Source organism: Emydura macquarii, unplaced genomic scaffold (assembly GCF_026122565.2).
Source record: "Emydura macquarii macquarii isolate MOO-44397 ecotype Brisbane River unplaced genomic scaffold, CSIRO-AGI_Emac_v2 contig_1390, whole genome shotgun sequence".
NCBI classification, from domain to species: Eukaryota; Metazoa; Chordata; order Testudines; family Chelidae; genus Emydura; species Emydura macquarii.
Window position 1 is genome coordinate 19,431,804 of NW_027131527.1, and position 27,729 is coordinate 19,459,532.

Genomic DNA, 27,729 nt, shown 5'->3' on the forward strand with positions numbered 1-27,729 from the left:
GATGGAATTTCCAGTTTTAGCACTTTATACCCTAGGATGGCTGGTTCAAATTGGGGATGTAAAAATGAGCTAAAATAAAATCCGTTTAAACGTTCTAAAAATAGAACATTTAAATGTTAAACACTGGGAGGCGAACATGCTGGGCAGTTCTCACTCGTTCGGGGCTGAATTGTGAGCTGAGCCCAGTTGCTGCTCGCCACCGCTGCAAGCTGAACCCAGTTGCTGCTCACCCCCTGTTCCCCGCCCAGGCTCCCCGCTGCTCACCAGAAGCCGAGCCCAGCTGAGGCTTCCTCCTCCTCCCCCCACCCCCGCCCATGCTGGGCTCTGTGCTGCACAGCTGCTGCTCCCCTCCACCACCCAGTTTAAACAGTAACCAGCTATTTAAAATGTTTAAACAGCAGATTACCATTTAAACGGTTAACCTTCTATAACCCTAGTTCAAATTTCTTCATCTTATTTTTAGCTTGCTTTTCAATGCTTATTTAACTTTCCTTTTAACATTAGCATTTGTTGGCTATACATAAGATACTTAGATCTGAACATTCCTGGCATTTAGGAAATATATTTGCACTTGATTGGTGCACAATTCAGAGTGCTGCTATAAGAAAATAAAAGTTACAAAAATAATATTTAACTTGGAAAAAAGTTTTACATCTTACATTACCAATCTCTTATCTTAACTATTATATAAATTTGTACAAGTACAGTAGAACATTGCTAATTCACAGTGACTGGGAGATCCATATGGAATTTCTCAGCTTTGCAAATTAGTGTATGATGGAATAAAGTAAAACACCATAAAATACATTTTCCTCTCCAAATTAAAATGAAACTTGTGATAATTCATAGTATCATGTAAATATGTTGCAATATATACTCTAAAGACAATGAAGTCATAATAACATAACCCCCAACTAATGTATAATAAATCAGAGCCACATTTTTAGGGCATCATAACATGGAGGGTTTAATGAAAGACCGGCTAAAGGTTCCACTGTAGTTATTTACTCAACTTAGAGAGGAAAAATGTAAAAACAGCATTAAAAACAAAAAAGCTTAAGAGCAGGATTTCATATAAAATGAAAGAAATATTCAAATATTTATGCATTAGTTTGCTATTTCTACTGAATGGCATCAGTAGACTTCAAACATTAATGTGAAAGTCACCAATACTTCAACTTTGTAAAATAAAAAAAAAATCTCAATTTGAGAAGCCGAATTTCTGCCTTTGTATAAGTGCTAAAAAAAGTTAAATGTGCATTGAATACAGCAGAGTCTTTAATCCATACATCTTCTGATTTAGTTTCATTCAGTAATTAAGTAAAAAACATTTTCCATATTCAAATTCCATATTCAATATTCAAGTTATCTACAGATTATGTCTATATATATAAAAAATGTGTGGATATATACATTTAATATAAACACACACATTCATACTTATATACATGAACTGGTATTCAATCATTTTCCCCTCCCTCCAGAAAACATGCACCACATTAGAACCTGCTTTAAGGCCACTACAATGTATTGGTAATGGGACAAAACACGAGCATTCACTCTTTGACTGGGCTATATTGTTCCACTTCATGATCTGTAGGCCACATATAATTCTGCAAGATTAGCAGATTTCAATAATTTAGAATTCAGTTTATAAAAACCTCAAGAAAATGAAACATTTAACTCCCTTATTGAAAGATTTCCCTCCCCGTACACTCCATTTTTAACTAACCGATTACAGCATAAGTCATCAAACTAGGCCACAAACTGCAAACACATTGTTTAGTCTTAGTCTAAGCTAACATGCATCAAAACATTCTGAAGTGTTGCATCTTTTGACTTCCTCATCTTCTCAATTGCCTTGTACAGATCCTGCTGTTGCACTGGCCGAATTTCATCTTCATCATGGCTAAAAAAAAACATTGATTCAAATGTTACATAATTAATTGTATTTACATGCTGTAAAATAATTCTCAACTATACAACACCAGAAGCTACAGAACATTAAATAGATAATGTATGATTATATCAATGGATGTATCTGACCTAACCAGGGATAAAAGTGAAGTACTCACAAGAGCTATTGCTGCAACATTCAGGAATCAGATTATGTAACACAGGATCTAAGTCTATGCAAACACAAGCATTTGTGGATTCCTCTTTAGGTACCTTACTGTATTGTTAGAAAAGAAGTTCTGAATTTGTGAACACTAAAATAAAGAACTTGTTCAACAGGAAAGAAACCTGAAGTCGACAATCTAATTTGGCTCAAACTCTGGACTACTTAATATTCACTAATTTCTGGTTTTGATATTTATGGAGAATTCATTCTCCAACTGAACACACCAAATATTTTTTGTTGCTTTTCAATATTAAACAGTGAAATGAAGCACTGAAACTCCCCTTGGATTTGGATTTAAGAACACACAAAGGTGAGTTTGAGGGCAGTGATCCTATAACAGAGCCTATGGAGCCTTTACATTAGAAATTATGGTTTAGTGCTTCGGTAGAGGCAGGGAGTGCAAGACTGGAACCTAGAGAAGACATACTGTATAATTCAAGTAGTGACATCTATATCCTGTTACGATTACACACAGGGACCAATCCTGCAATTATGCACAGTTTAACTTTATGCACATGAACCGTCCCATTAAAATCAATAAACTTATGCACCATCTTGTGCACTTCTCTTTTACCAGAATATTTCCCAATAGTACTGGAGCAATTTTCAACAAAATCCTGATTATATCCATAACCAAAATGAAGTGATTTATTCACTGAAATTCATTTTGTTGTGTGTGTAGCGGGGACTGGTCTGGAGAAAAGCCACCACTTGTTTCTATCATTACTTTGGTTTTTAAAGCTCCTTATGAACACTAAAATTGAAGACGTAATTATTTGTACAGTGACTAACATAAAAGGGGCTCAGTTTCAGTTTGGCAACCATAATACAAACAAAAAACAAGCACCTTTCTTCATGTGTAGAATTAACATACTCCCTGACACACAGTAGTGCTGCATCACGACACATTTCTTTCAAATCACTTCCTGAAAATCCATCTGTTTCTTTAGCAATTTGCAGGAGGTCCACATGCCTGTGCACCTATCAGAATATAAAGAAAGAGGCATGAAAACTTGAGAAAAAGGTCAGTGACTTTCTTTTCTATATTTAGTAGAATATCTTACTATTAGAGACTTCTTATCTTTAGATTTTATCAGGTTTTGTCTTTGAGGAACTAAAAGGAAATATTAGCAAAGTATATATTCACAACATAAGACCTGGATATGACTTATGTTCCTTCCAGCCCTAAACATCTATAATTTTATGGATCTCCCAATACTAAATCCATCAAACTTCAAATCATCAACAATAAGTTTGAGCCAAAGCTTCCTCTAGGACTCTTATTTTGAAACTTTTCTTTTAAATTTCAGTTCTGTTTTCATATCTCTAGTGTTCACTTATTTTGCCAGAAGGAACTTACATTCCAACTACCACAAGCAATACTGACAGTTTATTAAATGTTTTCCTTCTTAATACTTAGCCATTCATAGGGATCAACTCCCATATTATACCACTAAAATTAATGAGATTTAAAATTAGTTTTACTTCTGAAATGTATTGGTTTTATTGCACAAACCTTAAGCTATGATGTTTTGTAAACATAACTATGGGCGTTACTAATATGGTGGCCCTAAACCCTGCAAATCTTCCATGCTCAAAACTCCCATTATCTGAAAGGGGAGTTCCACAGAGAAGGCCAGCAGTACTAGGCCTTATATGTATCAACACCAACAGCAGGAAAATTGTGTAAAAATACATAGACATTCCAAGTTCATTCCAAGACATTCTCCTTGTTCCTTCTCTTCTTAGCCTAGTCTGTGACATGAACCCCATCTAACACATTGAAGATAAATATGAGGCAACACCTTGTCTCCTTGATCAACAAGGCAGGGGGTAAAAGCAACACCGTCAGACATTGTTACTTCCCAGATCTATTAGAGATAATGTTCCATTGGAGACAGAGAGATTATGTAATTTGCCCCAAACCATACAGTGAATCACTGTGAAAACTGAGATTAGAACTCTAATTTCTCTAGGGACAGTTTCATCCTTAATCTATTAGGCAACTCTACCTCTGAAATCTGATGACACACCCAAATGCAGAACTGTCTCAATCATAAATACACTGCACTCAAAGTCTGTCTACTAACATGTTTCTGATTATAATCCAAACCACAGCCAAAGACAGTTGGTTCTAAAGCATGTTTTTCAATTACTCTGAAGGTTTCCACCCAGGGCCATGATAAAGCACAGAAATAATTTTTTTAAAAACAAATAAATTACTTACATTTTCATTTTTCAAAATCAGTTTCAAAATCGCCTCTCTCTGCTTCAGAGCCTTTAAATAAAAATGAGATTTCAGTCATTAGGGAACAGCGAGTGATACAGTGTGACATTTCTTTACCTATTAAAAGCACTCAACTGGTACATACACAGGTTGATTCCTAGAAATGGGAGATCAGTTTCCTGGCATGTACGCTTCTGGTGGAAATGGTGCTATTCAGCACCAAAAGATCAAATCTATGTTTTATCCCTTGAGACCAGAAACAATGTATTCGTTTTCATATATTTACATTAATTATAAGGAAGGAGAGAAAACTAGTTGACAAATACTTTAGATCTCACTCTTCCCTGAACCGGACTTGGACCCATGTAACTATCTTAGGGTTTTCTGTACCCATCATCCATTACAGAGGGAAGGACCGGTCCCTCTGGATCAAAAACAGATATTATATATTAAACATACTTTGTTAATCACATAAGCAACAGGACAACCACTACTGCTGCAAATGCTGTTTTAAAAAATATCACATTGATTCTAAATATCCTCCTTGGGAAACTTTCTTAAGTAATATTAGTCATGCATTGCAGTGTGGTCACTGACAGAAGATGAGTAACCACTGAGCATTGCTTTACTGAGACCAAAATTGTAAAATCTAAGTATTGAAAAAACTGTTCCATATCTGCCATTGAACAAGTTTATGCCATTTAAATCCACTTCCATTTATAAAAATCAATTTATTACATACAAAATTGCTGAATAGTTTATTATCTGCTTCAATGCCTACGTAGGAGTTTCTTGCTGTCATTTTCCCCAAGCTATGCAAACACTTCTTTCTTACCTAGAGGGTGGCTTTGGGTATTCACAGCTTCCAATTCCACTTGTTTATTTTGGATTAAACTACCCTGGGGAAAAATAATTACTTGCCATAGTAACTGTGGTGATCAGAGAGAGCTGTCCAGACTGAACCCCACTCTTGAGATAAGTGTACTCTGGTGAAAGAGCTTGGAATTTCCAGAGGACTGTCCATTGTGGCTCATTTATCATCCCAAAGAGTATTCTGAAGGAATGAAAGGAGGAAATGGCCCCAAACATCCTTTGTTTTTTTTCCACTAATTCAAGGAATCCTTTTACAAAAGACAGATTATTGCCCACATAGATCCACGCTCCCTATTCACCTTTCCCACTTCAGAGAGCCACAGTTACCATGGTAAATAACTTCTTCCTGTTTCAAGAATCACCCCTAGAGATCCCCTCTCTGAGATTAATGGATAAATAGTAACTCTCCAGTAGATAAGTTGAGGATATGAGTACATAGCTGTTCTCTTGAACTGGGCATCAAGTGAAGCAACCAAGTTGAAGGAATCAAACTATGTGAGCGCAGAGAACACAAGCGCCTTATTTATGTCAGTAACAGGAACAGTGAGTAGGCATACTGTGGAATTTGAGTGTGCTCTGATCTTCAGGTGGCTGAACAGTTTCCAAGTCTAACCATGATGTATGCATAGTCTGATCCATTTTGACAGCTCTTGAGCGAAAACATGCTGACGCCTGATTTTATGGTCAAAGATAACTGCCAACAACTTAAAAAAAATTGAACAGAAGTCTATATAAATTTGCATACAGGGTACCGTTGGACAGGATGAGTGCAGGAAATGGGTTTGGAAGCCACTGGTGGCACAATGAATTGGTTCCAGCTGAAATATGTACATCTCGAGTTTCTCATGGGAAATTCCAGCCTAAAAAGCAAAATTATCTGTACTTCTAAGGAACTGAAAACAAACCTTAACAAATCACTCTGGTTCTGTTTGCCTGGCTAGTGAAGAGACAGGTCTCTTTTTTGGTAGGGTACCTACCTATTGCTAATCTACTAGGCAAAAAAACCCAACATTATTTAAGATAATTTGCTATGACTTACCGGTTGGTTAATATGAAACCTTGTAGGCATTCTTCTCATAATGGCAGAGTCAAGATCCTGAGGACGATTGGTAGCTCCCATCACAATCACCTTAATACAGACAAACAGAATGAGTAAGCAACAGAGGGAAATTATTATTGCAAGAATCATCATAATGGGGATTCACAAAACACAAACCAAATCGGGTAGCTGTTCTACAGTCCATCAAGCAAATCAGACTACACAGAAGTTGTGTCAAGCTTTCTGATGCTGTTTAAATCCTGCTGGACCAGACAGATGAGGATATTTTAAACAGCTGGAAGGGGACAAGTTAATTTTGATTATTTGGAGCCTTTCATCTCTAGTTTGGAAATTCAAATTCAGTCCAAATCAACATGAGGATAACAATGTTTGATCACTAACATTCAATAGTCTCTGTGGATAAGTTTTCTCTAGAACTTGCAATGCGGAGGCATTTTGGTAGGGTAGCATGAGGAAGCACTATCTTTTTTCTATGTAAATAAAAAGCAGACGATTTCAGGACTAACAATATGGCATTTTTCACAAGCACAAAGTTCACTAAAAAGAATGTTTGATTTAAAAAAAACAAAACAAAACCGAACAGCTGAAAAGCCAAAATATACTAACTGCTTCGGTATTAACAACTAGATCTGAAGCTAGGCTTTACAAAGGTTTTACATAACGTAATATGAATGCATCTTATTTTTATAATCCATATTTAATACAGTAACAATATTTCCACCACTGGACAATACCTCAACTGTCATTTTAAGAGCAAATTTACCTATAGCATACACATCTCATTTTCTCACTTGTTACTCTAAGTTATGAACATTGCAAATGCTTGGTCACGAAAAACATGAATGTCAAAGAAATTAATCCCATATCATTTTAGACTCTTAAAAATCTATTGTTCTTGGGTCTCTCTTTTTGGATCTTTGCCCCCAGAAGTGACCGTGGCAAGTTGAGAGCTATGCACCAGAACTACATTGCTTTCATGGGTTAGAGTGATGCTGCCACCTTGAGGTACACAATTGTGTCACAGTTACTAGACAGTAAGATGGTAAGCAGACTTTTAAAAAATATTTTATATTCAACAAAATATTCTGAATGAAAGGTCCATTTAATTTTTCTAAACAGTAATGAAGTTCAACATGGAACCGACTTGAACATGATACTAAAAGGACATGTCCAATAACTCTCAAATATTTTAGATATATTTTTGTAACAGATTCCTTAAGTTCTCCAGCCCAGGTTTTTGTGCTATATTTTACTCTAATGGGTCTTCCACTGTGCCAAGAAGAATGAATAAGGGACCACAATGATTTCTTCAGATCCAGTACACTGGATTCAGTTGTGTAAGGAGAAAGCCATATATATGTTTTACTGAAGGAAAGGAATGCTTCATTTGACTGTTTCCAAGAAACTTCCGAAATGTTTAAAGAGGCATCATGTTAAAACAATGGGAAGGAGTCTGTACCTAAGGGAATATCAGGTTACTCAGCCTTAACGTCAAGTTTTGTGTGGCGTAATTATTAGCACTGTCTAGTGCTGTTTCTTCAAAAGCAGATGGTCCACAGCTTGATACTTGTACTTAAGACTGTACGTCTTTGAATCATAGGGTGAAATGTCTGCTATAAAGTTACTAGTTGTATTCAAGATAATGTGAAAGGCTGGATTTTAATTTGACTACCATTCTGACTGATTTTAAAGTTATAAAACTATAAAAAGAGATAGTTAAAACCAGTAGTGAAACAGAGGAAGTTTGTTTTACAGGGAAAGAGAACTCAGACATTGGTTGGTTTGGGGACATCTTTAATGGGATACAAATCCTTTCAATCCTAGAATGCCAAAATAAATCCAGTCTGACGTGATTGTGGTACCATCCAATGACTGCTTGGTGGTCTATGTGAAATAAGTACAGTCATCTGTCCAGTTCCTGGTGGATTAATTTCCACATGTAAAACTATCACCTCAAATGGAATCTTGACACACTGAGAAAAGAGGCCACACATTTAATAGATATGGAGAAAGAACTGCCCTCTGAGCCTTACACAGAGGTTCCTCTAGGTGAAATTTGAGAAACGCTGATAAGATGGTGTGGAGGCAGGCTGCCCTGACACTCTCCAACTGTTCTAGACTAGAGAATTTCAGTCTCTCACAAATATTTTTTACAAGCAGCAGCAATTATTTTTTCTAATTTGGTATTGCTACTAAAATCAGATAAGAAAGGAAGTGTTGGATAAATGAGGTAAATTCACGCTCTGGTAAAATCAGCTTCCTGTACTTTCAAGCTTAACTCGGTAAGCATAAGGATTATGTTTCTGTGTGAAGAAGCAGCTGAGCTGGTACAGGGAGGATGTCTAGGCTTTTCTATAATAATATATTACTGGGATTAATATTCAAATCTTTCAATAAGTCTCTAAGATTTAGCAGCCATGCAAGTGAATTTCAGAAGGAACAGTGTGGAGTTATTTCCTCACCAGTCAGACAGCAATGGGGAGTCTGTATTTGTCTTAGCCATTACATTTAGCCTGAAACAACTGTTCATGTGTTTCAAGTAATAAAAGTTGCAAATTTAGTCATCTCAAATCTGTGGTTGTATTATTGAAAAACTTCTGAAAACAGACACTTTTTTTTTTTTTTTTTTAAAGTGTCTATAATTTACTATTGTCAACAGTAACATGAATGCATGAACTATTAAAATAGGGTTCTTGTTCTCACATATTCTGCTGTCCAGCAACAAAACAGAAATTCCTCTGGCAGCTACTATGTCCAATAGGTTACTTTTGACCATCTCCTAAATGGAGAAAATATATATTAAATTTCTCTGTAAGAATTATGGTTGTTTTCATCTTATTCTTTTAACTTACTTGGCAACTATAGTCAGTGTCCAGACCATCCCACAAACTCATAAACTGAGCTTTCATCATAGCCGTAGCTTCATGATCAGAACTTGAACGGCTTCGTAGGAAGGAATCTAAATAAAAGAGATTCAATGACAGCAGCTGCATGCTATTATATTTCTCAAAGGCAAATTTATAAAAGACTAATCACAAAAGAAAAATAAATTTGGGGACCCAGGAGAGAGATGATGAATATCACTGAAATTTTAGTTAGATCGTCTGTTACATTATCTAAGCACTATGTAGGTACATCAAATACAAATCACATGAAATTGTTTCAGATTTTGAGATTGGTTTTGTTTCGCAAAATCTATTGCAGAAAACCTAGAAGAGAAAAATCTGCATTTGCCAATCTATAGGAAGTGCTAGTTAGTATCTTAGGCAACTCTTAATTTTCCATTCCTAGATATGTAAAAATGAATTTTCATTCTTGTTCCTCATGCAGACTACCACAGTGCTGCTCTGAGAATGACAAGCTTGGAAGCTATCAAAGGAAACGGTTATAGCATAGATGCATGTTTAACGCAAAGTGGCCCATTCATGAAGATCTCTAGCTCTGCTAATCAGCTCCAGAAGTATACACGGTTGTTAAGAGTTAGTAAGAGCGCTTCCCGAAGAAAACTAGAGTGTTTTTGGAAAAAGACTCCACCATAAATAAAAGTGGAAGTTTCACTATGTTTCACAGTAAATCTTGTTTCTCCATGTCCCCTGTGTCATCTTAAGAAGTCCTTGACGTAAGAGAGAATGAGCAATTTTAAGTATTCTTGTTTCACTTTGGTATGGATTCATGGCTTCGAAGTTAAAAAGATAAATCCTCAAGATCCTAACAAATAGCGATTCTGCTTTCTTCCTAATCCTTAGGTAGATTTTTTTGTTTTGTTTTATATTTTCTATTTCCCTCCCCATTCTCCTTTGTTCTGTTAAATTTTTTAACTTTAGTTGTATTGTTTTATATAAAACAAACAAACAAACCAAATAAAAATACGTGCACAAGATGAAAATAGCATATAAGTAACAAAATTTAACATTCAAAATTCAACATATTTACAAAACCTGGAACAAACCAAACCACAATAAACAAAAACTGAACCTGTAGAGGTCATGCAGAGCATCAAGTGATTGAACAGATAAATGAGAACCTAGGAGTATTTGGGACTAATACATATTAAACTGCAAAAGTATGCAATAGTTTCATGTGTGACCAGAAATCCTTGTATTCTTTCCAAACGTTTCTAAGAGTCATTTTTTCCATTAATGCAGTGAGAGAGAGCTCACTAAACCAGTCTGGATATGAGGGAGAAATCGCAGATTTCCATTTTCTCAAAATAACTCTTTTGGCCACTAAAATAGTTATTGCAATATATTTCTTAATGTTAATTGGTAATACCAATTTATCCTCCACCCCTAAAATACACAAGCTGAGAGGAGGAAAGATAGTGACACACAGTGTTTGAGAGAGCACTGAATATGGTGTCCCAGAACACATGCATTTTTGACTGGTGTAGAGGATGTGTGAAAGGTTCACATGTGGCTGTTTACATCTCCAACATTTGCCATGTGTTGCCAATTTAGCCTTAGACAAACATTCTGGAGTTCAGTAGTACCCATTCAATATCTTATTCTGCAAGAATCACAAGGATAAAGAACTTGAAGTATCATTCACATTAAGCCAGATAAGTGTGGAGTTGTCCTTGATCTTGAAGCATGGGTTATCCTATAACAGCATAAGAAGAAAATTAGTAACATTGGATGCTGTAATCATCTTAATGCGTTGCAGGATGCCCCATGTATATGCAAATATTTGATTTTTACTTAAGGGCGTAAGTAGCCTCTTAAGGTCTATAGAAGAGGAGAGGGAACCAAATGGCATAGCTACACTTTCTTTGATCTCAAACCAGGCTGGTGTATATACAACGCCACTGGTGGGGAACTACCTTACAACAGGATGCATTTGGCATGCTGGATAATAAAGATACAAATCTGGCAACCCCAGTTGTCCAGGATTTTTTTTTTTTTTTTTTTTTTTTTTTTTTTTTTTTTTAAAAGGATCTTGTGCAACCAGAGGCTATTTTCATCCCACACAAATTGCATGATAAACCTATTTATTCAAGCAAAGAGTGAGAGAGAGACCTTGAAAAGCAATAGGCTAATGCTAATAAGTCAATCTTGGGCAGATATTCATTTTGACTATTTCTGTTTTCCCCAGTTAGGACAAAGAGAAGAGATACCACCTCTCTACATCCTTGGAAATTTCTTGTTACTTCCTTGCACATTTTAAATGGAAAATGCTGAAACTCAGAAGGATCTGATCTTTTCAATACATCCATTGCTTGTGATTTATTCTAATTAATGCGAAAACCAAAGATATCACCAAAAATGTCAACTACATTCAATAATGATGGGATTGATGAGAATGGATTCTTCAATAGTTCAAAAATGTCATCAGCATATAAATTGGATTTTATATTCTTCCTGCTTATAGTCACACCTTCCATGGCTGAGTGCTGATGAATGCATATTGCCAGTGGTTCGAGAGAGATTAAAAAAAAGAGAGGTGAGAGGGGACAGTCCAGTTGCGTCTCTCTTTCTAGCTGAAATGTGAGAGAAATAATTCTATTAGTTGATAGTGAAGCGAGGGGAGAGCTGTACAATACACTGACCCAATTAGAGAACACTGGGTCAATATGAATTTTTTTAGGACGGACATTATATAAAGCCATCCAACCCTATCACAGGCCTTCTCTGCATCTAACAATAAGGCTATGAAGGGAACATCTGAGTATACTGGATCAAGTGAGCAACTTTCTTGTATTATCTCTAGGCAATCTTTCTTTAATGAAACCAACCTGAGCTGCACCTATAATTGACAGGATAATGGTGCTCAGTTGTGTCAGTAAAATTTTTGCATTTATGTTCAGTGGAGATAATGAGGACGTCACCACAGTTGCTACCATCTTTGTTCTTCTTTACTATTAAGGTAATTAAAGCAGTTCTCATGTCACGAGACATGATTCCTTTTTGGAATGTTTCAGTGAAGATCTTTGAAAGAATAGAAGATAGCTGATTAAAAAATATTTTGTAGAAATCTGCTGCAAAGCCATCTATCCCAGGGGCCTTGCTGGAATTCATATTTCGTATAGCTTGTTCGATTTCATGTGCTGTGAAAGTTTTGTCCATGAATAACACGTGTTCTGAAGTCATGGTATTAAAAGGTAGGCCTTCAATGAAATGATCAAATGTATTAGTCACGTTTGTTGCCTGATTTATATAAAGCTTGATATAAATTTAATTAAAATTAAGGTTCAAGGATAGCACTCCTGTCTTCTTGTAATAAGGAAGAAATAGTGTGGTTGGCTAGTTCCATCATAAATTCAGACCAGTAGTTTACCTGCTTTAGCTCCCCATTCAGAATATCTTTGTTTGACCCTGCTGAATGTAAATGCTACTTGGCTAGATAAGCATTCATTATATTTATATTTGGTGTTGATTAGAGAATGTAAGAGGTTTTCATTACTTGTGTCAGTATTGTGCGTTCTCTGCAACTCATCTATTTCCTTAGTCAGAGAGTCTAGTCACTTGAGTTCCTTTTTCCTTTTAGGAGGCATACTTTATGCATTCACCTCTTACAGTAGCTTTCTAAGCTTCCCAAAAGAGGATATCTGAAGTAACTAAGTGCTTATTTTCTTGTATGATGTTAGAGATGACTGCATCAACTGTGGAACAAAATTTTGCATCCTTTTAGTAGCAGAGTGTTCAGCTTCCACCTACAAGACTTCAGTGAGGTGTAACCAGCTTCTATGGTAAGTATTACTGGAACATGATCTGAAATCAATATATTATCAATAGTTGCTTCAAGGCATGCTGGAATCAGTTCTGAAGACACTAGAAAAAAGTCAATTCTGGAATAAGATGAACAGCAGAGAAATAGTCATGCTCCTTGTGGTATTAAATCACATGTATTGGATTTGTCTAGATACCAGTCTAGCATAGTATTCTAATCATTTCTCAGTATTATAGCCATGTCTTTTTATTTGCCAGAATGTCTGCAACGTCTTTGAAAAATTAAGAATTACCTACACTTGGATTGTAAATGCTTCCTTAGAATTAACATTTTTGAGCTGGCACAGCTTTCAAGAAGAAAGTATCTTCCTTCAGGATCAGACTAAGACTGTATACATTGAAAAGATACACTTTTATGAATTAAGATGCATGTGCCTCTGCTCTTAGAATTCAATGATGAAAGATACTCAACACCTACCCACATTTTCTTGATTTTATTGGCGTCTAATCCTGCTACATGAGTTTCCTGCAATAAAGCCACTTGGAACCTTTTTTGATCTCAGGATTTTAATTCTTTTTAGAAGGTCAGTTAAGTCCCCACACATTCCAGGAGCACACACTCAGAAAATTCATGGCAAAGTTTTAAAAGATATTTTAAGATCTATAACCTTATTCTAAAGATACATATTTCCCCACTTATATCGTAAAACCACATCTCTAGGCTATCATCTGTGTTTATACATAATAGATACTGGTTAGTTTTGAATGAATTTATGCCTTCAATTGAGCCTAAGGATATCTGGTATACAAAAAGATCTGTAGTTAAATATCATGAGTCGTCTGAAGTATATATATGTAACAGAAGAAAAAAGTGTGGGCATCTTCAGAACCCTGAAGATTCCCTCTGCTCCTCCCCTTCCTATATTATCTAATAAATATTTTTGTGTTTAGAATATTGTCATTTGGTAAATCAAATATAAAATTAGTACAATATCTAAATATGAAAAATACAATATAAAAAGTTTCATATTAATAGTATCTCAGCACAAATTGAATAACTAGTGCTATTTAAGGTTTATGTTACAGTCTACTTTACATATCAGGAGTATGGACTGTTCCAAGGGATTTATGGTCACCATAACATGATCCATCAGAGGCAAAGCGGAGAAGAGATTTTGTCTAGCTGAGCAAGATGTGATGATCAGTGCGGATAATACTACAGACAGTAGATAAATATACACTAAACTGGGGGACATAGCACTATTTTTCTCTACAGTGCTATACAATTGTTATTGCTGAGTTCCAAAGGGGATCAGCAAAGAGTTCAGCCTAACTGGTTATCTGCTTGGAGCTGGAAGATTATATAAGTGAATATTATCATACTTACAAGGATACATAAGAAAAACTGATTTTTAAACTTGAGATATACTTTTCATGATGGTTCTACTATTCTGCTATTTTTGGTCAAATCTGATCTCAATATTTGAAGTGTCTGCCAAGCTTCAGAGTGGCTTTGCAAAATCTTGTGGAACCTGCTAAATCCATAGTGAAGGTAGATAATGGGTACTTGATGCTGGATCTGACAGTGATCCCCCTCAGGATTCACTTTATGCCATTGAATGCAACCCTCCTTTTGTTAAGATCAGCTGAGAAGTCAGAAAAGAGTAATTTTGTGGCCCTTATACATAAGGCAGTGGTTCTTAACCTTTCCAAACTACTGTACCCCTGACGCCTGAGTCCCACCCCCACGGGGCTGAGGCATGTAACTTAGTTTCATGGCGCCCCTGTGGCTCCAGGCAATTGCCTTTCTTGCCACCCCCAATACCAGATCTGCACTTGCGACCCCTCTAAACCCCCAGGTTAAGAAACACTGACATAAGGTTTCAGCTTTTCTGGTAGCACTGATTAACATTACTTTATCCTTGAACTTCAGCAGCTTGAAAATGGTAGGTCTGGGCTTGTCAGACTTCCACCTTCTAATACCAGCCATCTGATGGGCCCTTTCAATATCTAACAGTGGCAGATGAGGATGTCCATCCCCCACAAAGCAGAGCAGGTTAAGTGAGATCAATTAGCCTGATAGGCTGCACCTGGGAGAGAGCCAGGGCTTGAAAGGCTGATTGATGATGGAGCCCAGCTGAAAAGGAACAGGTGGTGCTGGTATAAAGCCAGGAAATTGGCAGCAGAAATGGACCCCAGGGGAAGTAAGGTGTGCTTAGAGCTAGGTAGTCTGCAGCTACTTCCCGGGAGGTGGGAGTTTGAGCTGGTAAACCCAGAGAGCATTGGAGCCAGAGGACAGAGCAAAGAAGTAGGAAGGAGTCCAAGAAAAAAGCAACATGGAAATAGCACTAAGACCATAGTTACTGGACACAGGGTCTTTGGACTAGAGCTGGAGTAGTGTGCAGGCCTAGGTTCCTCTACCAGCCACTGGGAAAATAGCACAGAACCTAGCTGTGGATTGTAAGACCACCTGGAACAGATGACAACAGCTGATCCAGTGGGATTGATCTCCTGGAAGGGGAGGAGCACCATAGTAACCTGGCCAGAGAGCTGAGTCATGAAGCGGGATCACCTGTGTCCTAGAAAGAGAGAGCAAGGAGGGACACAGTGAAAGCAACCATTGAGAGGGGGGCATCAGATGTGGACAGAGGTAATCCCCAGAGCAGCCAGGAAGAGGTGCCCTAATGGTAAGTGAACCCTGTTACAGGATCAATTTAAATATGGCATGGAGTAGCTTCTAAAGAAAGCTGATACTATCCTTCTCTGCTAGACCCTCAGCAACACACAAGAGGTGATGGTTGTTTCTTTGAAATCTGTTTTGTATCTTCCCATTTTTCTTCCAGTTTGTCTAGCTTAAGCTTTAAGGAGGCGATTTCTTCTGGAATTTCAGTAGTTTCAATGGCTGTCTTTTGTAGATCATTTTCTGAGAGAACCATTTGGGATTTTACATCATCTACCTCTTTAGAGATGCCACAAATATTTATTGAAATTGAATCCAGTCTGTCTTCAAGAGCTTCTTTCAGTGCTGAGCTAGATTTTGCTGTGGTTTCCCCCTTCAGCTGCTTAGGTGATTCAGGTTTAGATCTTTTGTTGCCTCATTTTTTCATTGGAAGCCATATTCAACAGCTTGAAGTTTATCCAGGGAATTAATTTACATTTTTATGACCAACTTATTGGCAATTTGCTAGGAAAGTAATTATTAGAGATGAACTGATGTGTGATGAGATCTGGGACTAGGCAGCCATCTTCTTCACGTCTACCATGTGACTGTTCTGTTAATTCTAACCACCCATTTCTTTGCTGTCTTCTAATTCCATGCCCTTCTCTTCCTCAATATTCTATCAGCCCAAGAGTTAGTTTTATCTACCCAGGCCTTTCAGTGATAACTATGTATTTCAGGAAAGCCTTTTTCCTTTCTAACTATGAGCTTTCTAAAGGACCAACTTAGCCCCATGGATAAAGAACAGTAGTGATTTACCACTGACATATTTCCAGAATGGGGACACAAACTGAGAACCTGAGTTCATTGTTATTTCTCCAATAACTAATCCCAGATGTAAATTCATAAACTAACTATTAGTGCTGGTAAAGCTTTTAAAGAATGTATAGAAATAACTTTACTTAAAATTTAACTTAGGACTTCTGTAATATGAAACATGCCACTTTGCCACCTATGCTCTTCAATACTATTTATGCTGATTAAATCTTGTTTCATTACCATTTTGTTCTGTAAGTTTTCTGAGAATTAGTAGTATCATACATCAACTTGCACTTAAAGTTTAATCTTCTTTCTATTACTATAAGAAAACATGTATTTTACCTATTTCATCGATAAAAATGATGGAAGGTTGTAGCTTTACAGCAAGGGAGAAGACAGCAGCAGCCAGTTTCTGAGACTCCCCATACCATTTATCAGTCAATGTTGAAGGCTGGAGATTAATAAATCGACAACCTGCTTCCTTTGCTGTAGCTTTGGCAATCAGAGTTTTACCACAACCTGGAGGGCCATAGAGAAGTACTCCTGAAAAGTAAGCGTTAAAGTTTTAGTGTCACCAAAGGAAGGAAGACCCATTTTAGTGTGACTAACACAGCAGTGTATAAAGTCACAGTATAGCTAGATTTCCTTAAGGCTGGCATCCAAGTAACCTTTCAGTTACTGCCACCAATCCACTGAACTCCATGTACTCAACTGTACTGCAATTATTTTGTTGCCTTAATAAAAAAATCCAATAACTTCATTATTCAAGACAGCTTTACCTGTTAGCTAAGAGCTAATACATAACAGCTCTTTACACTTTAAAAAATATTAGTCTGAAGCTTTGTTTTGTGCCTATTACAGTTACAAGAAACAGTCAAGATTACTATGACTCAAAGAAACTGATGGGGGTGAGGTGGGAATTTCAGTTTGCTTACTCGGGGCATTTACTAGGGCTTTGTCTGTAGTCACTACCTTCCTGAAAAGGCTTATGAAAAAAATCAGTAATCAAGTAGGGAAATCCATATAAACTTTTTTAAAAGCATTTTTTTAAAATGCAGTGCTTATTATTTGAAGTACATAATCTCATTTTCTAAAATGAGTCATTCAAACAATTTTACAGTTTCCTGTAGTGAATAGGTTTTCTTTTCTTATTTAGTTACATTTAAATGGATGTTCTCTATAAACACAGCTGCAGAAACTGAGTTTTTTCTTAATTGTTTTTGTGGCTTTCTACATCTACAGAGGCATAATTACTTGAGATGCATCTCCCATGTTCATGATTTAAATGACTGATAAAATTGTGGGGCTTGGTCTGTTTGGAAGGTCTATACAAATAGCTCTTTTTTTCATCTTTATTAAAGCACATGACCAAATACAAATTTTCAAGTCAAGCTAAATTCCTAACAAGCTAACAATTTTGTTTATAAAATACTTATTTCCAAACAAAACAGAACTGAGCATTTTGAGGGGATAATTGATGAAGATAACACAATCAATTATACAAAGAAGGCTTTCACGTAATACAAAGAAAAAAAGATATTCTTGTCCTATCTACTACTTAGGTCCAAAATGTACATGAGTACAAAACTTCTCAATAGAAAATAAATAAAAGAGACTCTCTCTCAAGTTTACTGCCAACTCAACACTGCCTGTCTTTATATTCTTGTCCTATCTACTACTTAGGTCCAAATTTTGCTCTTATGTACATGAGTACAAAACAATTGTGACTAAGGACTTAAATGGAGATACTTCAACTTTATAACAATATAAATAAAAGATTTTTGACTCTCTCTCAAGTTTACTGCCAACTCAACACTGCCTGTCTAAACACCAGAGAAGGATGGATGCTTTCTCCTTACCTTTTGGTGGCTGCAAGAGTCTGGAATTCTCAAACAAATGTTTCTTCTTGATAGGTAAAATGACTGTGTCCTTCAGATCTGTAATGACATCATCTAAACCTGCAATATCACTCCAGGTTACCTGATGTACAAACACAGTATTGAGAATAAAGTTAGACTGTATTATACCAATGGTTAGCAAACATTACCCTGATTCTTACAGGGCCTCCAAGGAATCTAAGTCTGAAATCTCAAAGATTGAAGACCGTAAATGTAACATTATCCAAAAAAAAAAAAATTAAAAGATGCAGAGAAAAAGAAACTCTCTATGATGCAGTTAATGATTTCCTGGTAAAAAGTTATTTTCCACTTGGATACATGCTGACAATGATGAGCTTTTCAAGTTTTAAAGTTCTACAATTATGAAAATATAATTCCTAATTGTAGGATAACTTTTTGTCTTCTGACGACACTATTAAGATCTTCTATATATCAAGTGTTTCACTTTGTTTTACACATATACAAAGTACCATTTTTATTATAGGAAATAATAGGGGAAAATGAGCAGTGAACATAGTTTCTTACATGCATACTAAGAGGGTCTACCAGATGTGCAGCAATGCTCATTTCATATTCAGTAAGCTTGACATTTTTCACCCCAATCTGCTTCATTAGTTTTTCTGCCTAGAAAAAGAGAGAAGAGCAGCCAGGAACATTAAAGGAAAAAAAAGGTTAAATAGCAACTTTTAAAACAACAATTTTGAACTATCTTGAGGTTTGGAAGTTAGGAGCTAGAAAATTGATAGAAAGTCATCCGTTTGAACGTGGCTTGAGTCCTTTGCAATAAAAAGGCATTACTATCTATTCAGTAGGCTACGTGGAGCTAATTCATGGTCTCAGTTTGACAAATGTCACATCAAAAAATTGCATATCAAACAATACTGAGTGCTGGTCACAGCAGACCCATCAAGGACTGAAACAGCAAAGACTGGCCATCCTGCTCCGTCTACCCCTTAGGCTGAGGCACATTGATGGGTGGCGTAGAGCAGCACACAATGTCTACCACTACCTGTGGCAGGGGCCGAATACTTTACTTTCCAGTACTGATCGATAGAGAGGGATATGCAGTGCCATATACAGCGTGTACAATATTTAGGGAGTAACTACACACTTTAATAGAAATGTAACTGGAGTTACTCTAGAAATCCTGTATAAGGGGATAGCTATACAGTTAGAGAGCAAATACTTCTATCAAAACAACCCACACAACTTGGACAGCATTTTTCTGCGTTCAGTTTGCTATTTTTTAAACCCATTTGTTTTGTTAACACTTGCATAATCAGCTGAACCAAAATAATTTTCCTCTACAATTCCCTAGTGAAGATATAGCCTTAGAAGATTTGTCCATTATTCCACATATCACTTCTATTCATATTAATGAAGTGATGTGGATACAGAAATTAAAACAGACTCCTCTTCCCTTTCCCTCTATGATGAATTACTTCTTTATCTAGTTAATGCCACCATGTTATAAAATGGACATCAAGAAGACAGATCACAGGGCATGGAAGGTGAATTTAAGCATTAAGGCTGGAAAAATAGTTGAGGTGATAAAGTACAAATTTGGCCTGCAGTTATACTACCACAGAAAGTGATTTCATTAAATTTCACAAGCTGAGTAGGATCAGATTTGGCCAGCTGTTAGATGACAAATCTCAGAGGAAGCCTAGAGTGCTGCAGAAAGTGGTATCTCAGAGTAGGGGGCACTACTCCCACTGTCTGTATAAAAGCACTGCCCCAGCATAGTAATATAAAGAACTTTGTATTAAAGATGCAGTCTCTTAAATGATGCTGGTCCTGACCACTTATCAAACAAAGAACACCTGAAGGGAGTTAACTCTAGTTTGACCAAGATGCTGGAGTAAGTATACTCTATTTACCTAGATGTCCTTTGCACCAAAGGCACTACATAAAGCGTAGTTTCAATTAGATATGCTAGTGTTCATTTCCTGTCTTAAACCAGGGCTTGAAAAAGTTATCCCATCTACCAGTCAAAAGACTAAACTTTATATAGATGCAAGAGACCTAGGAGGGAGGGAATGAAATAGCCAGGTCCAGGGAAAACACCCTCGTGAGAAACCCAAACCCATTGCTTTCCAGAAGTACTGGGAATAGGGAGGGTGTGGGACTGCTACTAGGGTGCTATCCACATATCCTGCTTGAAGACTATCAGCTTCTGGTTAATAGGTGACTGAACATTAAAACTGCAACAATCCTAGCCACTGGAAGACCAATCTGCTGTCTCTTCCCTCCTGTCCAGAGTATCTTGGCTGCTGTAGAAAGTGATAGAAATGTAGGGCTGGAAGGAACCTCAAGAAGTCTTCAATTCCAGCCCCCTGAGCTGTGGCGCAACAAAGTAAACCTAGACCATCCTTGACAGGTGTTTGTCCTGGAGATGGAGACTCCACAAGCTGCTTTGGAAGCATATTCTAGACCTTAAATACCTTTTTGGTTAGCAAGTTTTTCCTAATAGCTAACCTTGCTGCAGAATAAGCCCCACATAATAAGTACCACTCCTCCAAACTTCAAGTAGACGAGGTGAACAATTGATCACTGTCCTCTTTATAACAGCCTTTAACATATTTGAAGAATTATCAGCTCCCCCAAGTAGTCTTTTCTCAAGACTAAAGATGCCCAGGTTTTTAGTTTTTCCTCACAGGTTTCCTAAACTTTTTATTTTTGTTGCTCTCTTCTTAACTCCCTCCCTCCCCTTAAGTGTGGTGCTCAGGATTGGATATAATGCTTCAGGTGAGATCTCACCAGTGCTGAATAGAGTAGGACTATTATCTCCTATGTCTCATGACACTCCTGTTAATACACCACCAAATTAGATTATCCATGTTCATAACTGCATCACACTGACTCAATCTGTGATCCACTATAACCCCAAGCTCCTTTTAAGCAATCCACTTTGCCAGTTATTCCCTATTTTGGAGTTGTGCATTTGAATTTTTTTCCTTCCTAATTGAACTACTTTGCACTTGTCTCTAGTGAATTTCATCTTTATTTCAGAACAATTCTCCAATTTGTCAGTCATTTTGAATTCAAATAATGTCCTCCCAAGTGACTGCAACCCCTCCCAGCATGGTGTCATCTGCAAATTTTATAAGCATACTCTCCACTCCATCATCCAAGTTAACTGAAATATTGACTAGTGACAGACCCAGAACTGACTCCTGTGGGATACCACTAGCTACCCCCTCTCAGTCTGACAGCAAACTACTGATAACTCCTCTTTTTAAGTACGGTCTTTCAACTAGTTGTGCACCCACCTTAAAATAACTTCATCTAGCTTTCTTATAAGAATGTCATAGGGGACTGTGCCAAAAGCCTTACTAAAAATCAAGATACATCAGACTCCTTCCTCCCTATCCACCAGATCAATAAACCTGTCAAAGAATAAAAATAGGTTGATATGGCATGATTTGTTCTTGCCAAATCCATGTGAATTATTCCTTAACCAATCCTCTGGGTGCTTACAAACTGATTGATTGATTGTTAGTTTGTTCCAGTATCTTTCCAGGTATCTAAGTAAGGCTGGTCTGTCATTCCCTGGGCCGTCTTTGTTCCCCTTTTTAAAGAGAGGTATTATGTTTTCCCTTCTTTAGTCTTGCATCCGGTCCCCCTTGTCATTAACATTTGCTTGAGTATCTGTTCACCATTAACCTTTTTAGTGAAGAATGAAGCAAAATAAACATTAAACACCTCCGCTTTCTTGATCTCCTCTGTTAGCCCTTCCTTCTTGCTCAGTGGTGGACTTACATTAGGAGCAAGAGAAAGAGGGAAAGTGTATTTAAAGAACCTCCTCTTATTGCCTTATGTCCCTTAATAGGTGCAATTCATTTTGTGCCTTAGCCTTCTGATTTTATTCCTACATGCTTGTGCTATTCTTTTGTACTCCTTAGCAATTCATCCATGGTTCCGCTTTTTGTAGGATTCCTTTTTGATGTTCAGGTCATTAAAGAACTCCTGATAGCAAGAACAGTAAGAGGCCAGTATGGCTCTAGCTATCCTACATCTCCTTCAGTTCTCATGTTTTGGTTTCTCCTTTGCCATGAACAGCTACAGTGACTACCTCTATTAACTCAAACTCCCAAAAAGCTGCAGCAGTAGCATAGAATTAAACTGTTTCTTTAGTTTTATAGCTGCCCACAAAGTTTTAAATGGCGGCAGTGAGACTGAGTATTTATTTCCCCCTGCTGCTGCTAGTCAAAGCTATTAGCAGCAGAAGTACTGGTACTATCTGCCTGCAGACTGAGGAGGACAACATTGCATCACTTTACATTTGGAAGGTTATTTTCACAACCATGAGCTAGAAAGTTGATTTTAAACTAAAGTTTAAATTTTGCAGAGACTGGTAGCTTAGGCCCTAACATCTGCCACAGAAATCTTCCCACTCAATACTTCTGCTTCTGTTTCTTTTCTTTTCTTTTCTTTTTTCCAGTACACTTCTACTGAGTGGGTACTTTCAATCCCTGTCCTAGATGTGCTTCAGTAGTTGAACTGGTTTCTGTGCATATACAGAGTGGTATGCATAAGAGTGTTCTTAGAAAGTAACAAATATTTAGAAGAAATATTTGATCTTACCTGTTTCTGGGCTTCTACTTTTTGCTTCCTGGTTGGATCAATTGCATCTACCATCCATTTAATAGTAAAATAAGTTACCGCACCAAATATTGTCAAACGGAAAATTAAACCAACAACTTCATTCCGACTCAGGGGGCGAGAAAAGGCTTCAGCATGTACCATTTTGATTTAACACTAAACAGAAGTCAGAGGAGAAAAGCTTTAAAGGAAAATAATGCATATTTTTCAAGTCTAAAAAGTCAAATTTATCATCTTATGCAACAGTTCCAACTATTTTCTATTTTTACAATAGTGGCAAAAGCTCATGTAACTTCTTGCTACACTAAACTTAACTAGTTGCATCTGGAACTAAAGGACACACTTCTAATTGACAATATGTAAACTTCTGAGTTCTGATCATCCTCAAACTGGAAACAGAAGCCCAAAAATTAGTGTAAAGGGTTAAATGCTTGATGTAATCAAAATCTGGCTTGTCACCTCTGAGTACAAAAGGCAACCACAGTAATTTGAACCCTTGCTTCTACATTTTAATGTATTCAAGAAGATCTTCATTTCAGAACAGTTCACTAAAAAATTTGCAATCCTTTCAACCATACAATACCTTACTAATAGGGACATGCCACATTTTAGTTCCAAGTTTACCCCATTCCGATTCAGGCCTACTGGTTTATTGCTATGATTTACCAGTATCAAAAATGCTGACTTTAAAAAAAAAAGTTCTTTTTTTTTCTATCTGGTAAAGAAAGATAACACATTTCAAGCTTCCTCAACTACTTTTGTATGTGTCTCATTATGGCTCATTGTCACGTTTTTAAGGCATGTATTCCACATTTGGGTATTAGAGCATTATAGTCTGGATTCATTACAAGATATCTGTAGTCTTGATTTGTACAGTTCCCTTCCCCAGAAGGCTGCAAATGCTAGCCTTTAAGCAAACGTAACTATTTTCTATCTTTGGCTTTTCTGGAGGCCAACCCTTATCCCTTGATAAACTTCCTTTACGCCCTGTAACCTCCCTAGATGTGATATCATACAGTGACAATAGATTGCTTCTGGTCCTAAAACGTAAGAAATCCGATTAGAAGTCTGTTCTTCCCTGCCCCAAGTCTGTAAGTATGTCTACACCACAGCAGCACAGCTATGCTGCTGAAGTGCTGTAGCATGAACACATCCTACATTGACAAGAGGTTTTTTCATCAAAGGAGATAATCCACCACTGTGAGTGGTGGTAGCTAGGTCCATGGAAGAACATTGACTTAGCTGCGTCTGCAGTAGGGAATAGCTCAACCTAACTGCATCACAAAGGTTGTAAAATGTCTCAGTTCTGAGCAATATAGTTTGGTCAATCTAATTTTTAAACGTAGACCAGGACTACATGGTACTGAACTAGAAGGGTCTCAGTCTGAAAACTCATTCAACCACTGGCTGCCTTGCTTTTTAGGTCTAGGGTGACTGAGTAAGAGATCCTTAGGTAACATGAACCATTTCTCCTTCTCCATGGCTGACTTCCAAAAGGAGCTGTCAGCCATGGCCAAGCTGGATGATTTAGAATCAACATACCCTTAATTTTTTTCCTCTCTTGGCTAGCTGCTATTCAGTCATGCATGCAAAGATCCTGCACTCATGTTAAACACTGCCATTCTGTTCTGCCTGACTGCCACACTTGGACTGAGCAGACTGGAGTAAAAGAGCACTACAGTTCAATGACTAATGGAGGACTGCTAGAACTGGCTAACATGTTCCAATACTAATCAGTAAAATTATTTTTCTTTTCAAGTCATAATTCCTTATTTCTAGGGATATATTTTACTCAAATCTCAAAGTGTATATATTTGCATTTGAGAGAAGCTGCCCTTTTAGAGACTCAATTAATTAATTAGAACTATGTAGACAGTTTGCTGATTTTGTTAAACCTGGTCTGTTGAAGCAAAGGGAATAAAAATAGTCAGTAAAGAACAGTAAAGAATCTCCAATAAAATGCTTATTCACTTGCAGAGAAATACTACACTATAAGAGAAGCTGTTTAACAAAAGTGCTAGTTTAAGCTTATCTTCCTAAACTATTTATAAGATCTTTTTGGCCAATGTATTTTAATGGATTTTTCTATCAATTCACTGAGCAAGGGTAGTTAACTTAGGGTTGAGCCTTTGATTGTTTCTGACCAATGGTTGCATTTTAATTTATTTATTTTAAATAGACGTTTTCTTCAAGTTCTGCCTGAACATATAACAGCCCTTCACAAGCATACAAAACAGGCAGCTGCTCTGGTTTCTCTTCCTCTTCCAACACAAGTTGCTTATCTGGTCATAAAATATTCTTGATTCTTCTTAGACATCTGAGCAAGAGCAAATGCTCCTTTCTTCAGTATATAAGCATAGATAAGTGCTTTTTTTTCCCCTTCCTAGGGACCTTCCCTCCATTTGCTATATTTTCCTGTTAAAGTGTAAGCTATTTAGATCAGGGAAACATCTTTGTTGTATTTGCACAGTTTCTAATGCAATAGGACCCTGCGCCACAACTGCGGCCCCTCAGCTACTACCACAACACAAAGCATGCTGGCAACCACCTCACATCAACCCCTTCTATGCACATCCTACTCTTAAGATAGCTCCATTGCACACCGTGGACTAAATGAGGGGAGTTCAAATATCTTCAACCTTCTCTTGGAATTTCATCATCCCCTCTCTAACCAGCAGCTATGAATACCAAAATCATTGGTAATCCTGTCTTCAGAATCACAGTAATGCAAATCACTTGAATGCAGCCTCTAGCTATCACAAAAGAGGACTGCAAGACTCACTTATAATGGAGGTCTTTATTAAGTTACACACATTACCTCTAACTTTATATAAAGATAAATGACCCATTTTCTTAGTGTCTCCTTCCACTTGTTGCTTCATTCACTATAAATACCACTATTTTTATTGTGGCAATATTGTCTGAAAAGTCAGAAGCCACACCAATGACATCAGAAGGTCACAAGATGGGAGAGGTTACAGATGTCTTCTCTGCTTTTATAACATCCAGTATGCCTCAGAGGACTCCCTCCATAATTTCCCTGATGCATGTAAATACTATAGGCCACAAACTAGAGTGCAGATACAGTAACCCATACTACCTATGCCATACAAAGAACCACTGCTTTTTGAATGTGCACATTACTCATGAGGAAAAGGTTTAATGTCATAGAAAACTTAGCCAATACATGTTAAAAACGTGCTCCACAAGAGCACTGCTTCATTCAACATGCCCCTTTAGAAGCATGCAGGTGCATTAAACAGTTTGCTATACCAACTCTACTTTGCTTAGAACGTCTGTAAAAGTGCTAAAAAATTGTACACAATAAAAATTACAGTACATAAAACAATTTTGAATTAAGCCCTAATAACGAAGTCAAATCAAAACTTTTTTAATCTGAACCCTTACAGCCATTTCCTGAGGCCTATTTTCCTGCCAATTTCAGCTTTCTAGCTCCAGCTGTTAGTGCATGCTTGTTTAAAAACACCCCCAAAAGCTATGCATTTGTTTTTATAATTGGTGAGCTTCCCCCCCCTCCTCCCCCGGTTGGAAACCATCAAGCCACTTTTTGCTCTTACTTTACACATGTACAAGATCACCAGTTTACCTTCAACCAAAGTCTAAACCCAGAATATTTTGGCCTAATGAGAGAGTTTGCCAGTGTTAAAGGGGGGGGGGGGTTTATAACAAGAAAACATAACATGCACTAATAAGAGTGCAAAAACGTGAGCTACACTACACCACACCATAGGGCGGTACTGGACTTCATTTCTAGCTGACAGCAGAGTACAGCTTAGTCTCTATGGTTTATTGTAGGTGAATCCAAAGCCCATTATGTAAAGTTGCCAGAAGCTCAGAGGAAAACCCTAAAGTTAGAGGTCATACCAACCCCTTTTATTTAGTATGGAGGGGGCTCCCACAGCTAAAGCGTACTCACAAGCCACACGTAGCCCGCTCCCCTCAAGACTGGACATCATACGCTGATAACCACTGTGACCTTCCGCTGTCCAATCTCACCAAAAGGCACAAGCCAGGAAAACCCAGAAATGGCAGTCAGACATCAGGTCTATGCCTAACGCAGCGGCAGGCCTCCTCTGTGACTCCCTGCAAGTGATTTAATCTCTACAGGCCTCGGTTTCCCCTCTGCAAAACCGGGCCGACAGAGAGGTGGTGGGATGATAAATAGCTTAATGAGGACCACGTGCTTTAAAAACGGACGATGGAGGCGCCTCTAGGGGCACAGCGTCATTGCCGGTCACTGAAGGGCGCCGCGCGGGGACCTGCCCGGAGCGGGGGCTGCTCAGCGATGAAGGCAGCACGGCCTGGACAGCAGGGCCTGGCGCGGTGGCAGGAGAGGGCCTAGGGGTCAGCAGCGGGCTATTTGTGGGCCGGGAAGGCAGGGAGCCCTCGATCCCGGCCGGGGGAGGGATCAACGGCGGGCGAGACATGGGGCAGCAGGGACGAGAGCAGCGGGCCCGGGCGGCGGCAGGGGAGACCGGAGCCCCGAACCCGGGCGGAGTGGTGGGCAGGAAGGAAGCACCGTTTTCCCTCCCCCCACTGGCTGCTCCCCAGGCAGAGCCGCCCGAGGGGGCGCCCAGCCGGCTCTCGCGGACACTCACCCCGAGCCCCGCGGCGGCGTGAGGCGGTAGATCCCTCCCGTCCCGGTTCCGCTTCCCGCCCGGCGCGCGCGCACCTCCCCCCCCGGAAGGAAGCAGCCGGCGGCGAGTCACTGTGATCTCCCTCCCCCGGCGCCCCTGCCCCTGCAGCAGACGGCCCCGCACGAAGGTTCCGCCTGGCGGCA

At 38.1% G+C, this 27,729-nt stretch overlaps 1 protein-coding gene across 3 annotated transcripts in view; it reads right to left on the reverse strand.

Annotated features, from left to right (window-relative positions):
• Positions 1–542: 542 nt before the first annotated feature.
• The window catches only part of ATAD1 (ATPase family AAA domain containing 1), a 30,009-nt gene continuing 2,822 nt past the window's right edge, over positions 543–27,729 (reverse strand). The window contains exons 1-10 of one of the 3 annotated variants that reach the window (XM_067552781.1): positions 27,548–27,673; positions 22,911–23,084; positions 18,849–18,947; positions 18,285–18,405; positions 16,768–16,968; positions 9,135–9,241; positions 6,262–6,351; positions 4,350–4,400; positions 2,970–3,103; positions 543–1,909 (exon numbers count right to left, since the gene is read on the reverse strand). In XM_067552781.1, the coding sequence (XP_067408882.1) occupies positions 1,789–1,909; positions 2,970–3,103; positions 4,350–4,400; positions 6,262–6,351; positions 9,135–9,241; positions 16,768–16,968; positions 18,285–18,405; positions 18,849–18,947; positions 22,911–23,072 (1,086 nt within the window). In that variant the 5' untranslated portion in view covers positions 23,073–23,084; positions 27,548–27,673 and the 3' untranslated portion in view covers positions 543–1,788. Of the gene's footprint in view, positions 1,910–2,969; positions 3,104–4,349; positions 4,401–6,261; positions 6,352–9,134; positions 9,242–16,767; positions 16,969–18,284; positions 18,406–18,848; positions 18,948–22,910; positions 23,085–26,865; positions 27,003–27,547; positions 27,674–27,729 lie in introns of those variants that run through there. The other 2 variants (XM_067552782.1, XM_067552783.1) reach the window with 2 other exon arrangements.